Source organism: Halyomorpha halys, unplaced genomic scaffold, assembly GCF_000696795.3.
Source record: "Halyomorpha halys isolate HHAL.00 unplaced genomic scaffold, Hhal_1.1 Scaffold2.1, whole genome shotgun sequence".
Classification (NCBI taxonomy): domain Eukaryota; kingdom Metazoa; phylum Arthropoda; class Insecta; order Hemiptera; family Pentatomidae; genus Halyomorpha; species Halyomorpha halys.
The window spans coordinates 1,478,854-1,480,354 of NW_027111560.1; the positions used below are offsets into that span (position 1 = coordinate 1,478,854).

Here is a 1,501-nt window from a genome sequence, read left to right on the forward strand (position 1 = left end):
TGCTGAAGATATGAAATAAATTATTGTATTTTAATAAGGAAGAAATTGTGTCTTTCACTAAATCCATTTTAATTCCATAAGACTCTTCCAGTAAAAGGATTATTAAATTTAGACTTGTAAAAATACTTGGTGTAAAGAAAGGAAGCAACAAACGTCGGTTGTTTTCCATATTTTTGTTTTCTACTTGTTTAATTAATTAAAATAAGGAAAGCACAAATATTCATCTGTTGGTAGTTCTAAAACAATGGAAACTCGAAGCAAAAGTGTGGTTGCAGCATAAGCGCTCTTTGTGAACAAACCGACACCCTACGAATCGGCTGCAAATTCAAGCCAACTTGTAACTGCCAATCCAAATAATCCTTCCACACGCGCGAATTTGCCTTTGTTAGACAAACGTGTAGAGGTGCACTTAGAATTCGATTTCGAAATAAATATTAAAAACTCTGGACCAAGATATGACAGGTACTCACTGTGTGGAATGGACTGCTTGGACTGAGGCGACTGCTGGACGGACGGCGTGGACTGTACCGCCGCTGGCTGAGGGAGTTCTGCCCAGGCCTGGTCGGTCCACTCCAGCGGGTACCCGTCTAGTTCCAGGGGCTCCATCACCTCTGGCAAGTTGAGGATGTCCTTGACGTAGAAGGGCGAATATCCAGCTGGGGTGTAGCCTTCGTAGCCGTACATAGCGCATCACTCGCTGTCTTCTGATACTGCAAGAATATATATATAAGTTTACTTCTTCAGCAATAATACTAGTAATACAATGTGTTTAAGTTGGCTCTGGATATGTTTCTCACATATATAACTGATAAATTACAAAGAAATCCCGACACTGACTGTATTGAAATACCTCTGTTACTGAGAATTATAGGTTTTACTGGATAAGTTACAGTAATTAGATATAGTAAGTGAAAGTACTCTTCTTTATTTAATACATCATAATAGTACAAGAGCCCAAGAGGAGAATAAAGGCAGTTATCTCACCCAAATTTTTGATTACTTTAATGAAAACTATGTATAATTAATAGTCAAAATTTAAGAGTCTGCCAATTATAGGTAGAGGGAATAAAAATGGTGGCTATTTCAAAGCGATAAAAAAATTTAATTTTTCTTTCAGAGCTCTATATCTTAAAAAGTAGGAACAACACAAGAAAACCTAAGAGAACGTCATTTAAAGATGAACAAATTTGCTAAGATATGAGCCCTGAAAGAGTTATTTACATTAAATAGTTTTTGAGATATAGCTTATTAAAAAGCAATATTTCATGAAAATATTGTATGGTACGTACTGAAAGATCAGTAGTTAGTGAATTTATTTTGATAAATTTATATCTCAAAAACCATTTCATGTACAGATGTCTATTAGCACTCAAATTAAAGCTAGTTTAATGAGCTATAAAGTAGTTTATGATGTTCATCTTCGTAGGAGTAATAGTTTTCATGAAATTTGCTAATATTAATTGATTTATAGTTGTTCGGACCAATTTTTATTAGCCTAATT

General features: G+C 34.7%; 1 protein-coding gene across 1 annotated transcript in view; it reads right to left on the reverse strand.

The window, feature by feature from the left end:
• LOC106678389 (homeobox protein Nkx-2.5) overlaps window positions 1–1,501 on the reverse strand; it is an 18,229-nt gene that overhangs the window by 8,028 nt on the left and 8,700 nt on the right. Inside the window, exon 2 of the mRNA XM_067049590.1 lies at window positions 471–710. Within this exon, the coding sequence (XP_066905691.1) occupies window positions 471–684 (214 nt within the window). The 5' untranslated portion in view covers window positions 685–710. The remainder of the gene's footprint in view (window positions 1–470; window positions 711–1,501) is intronic.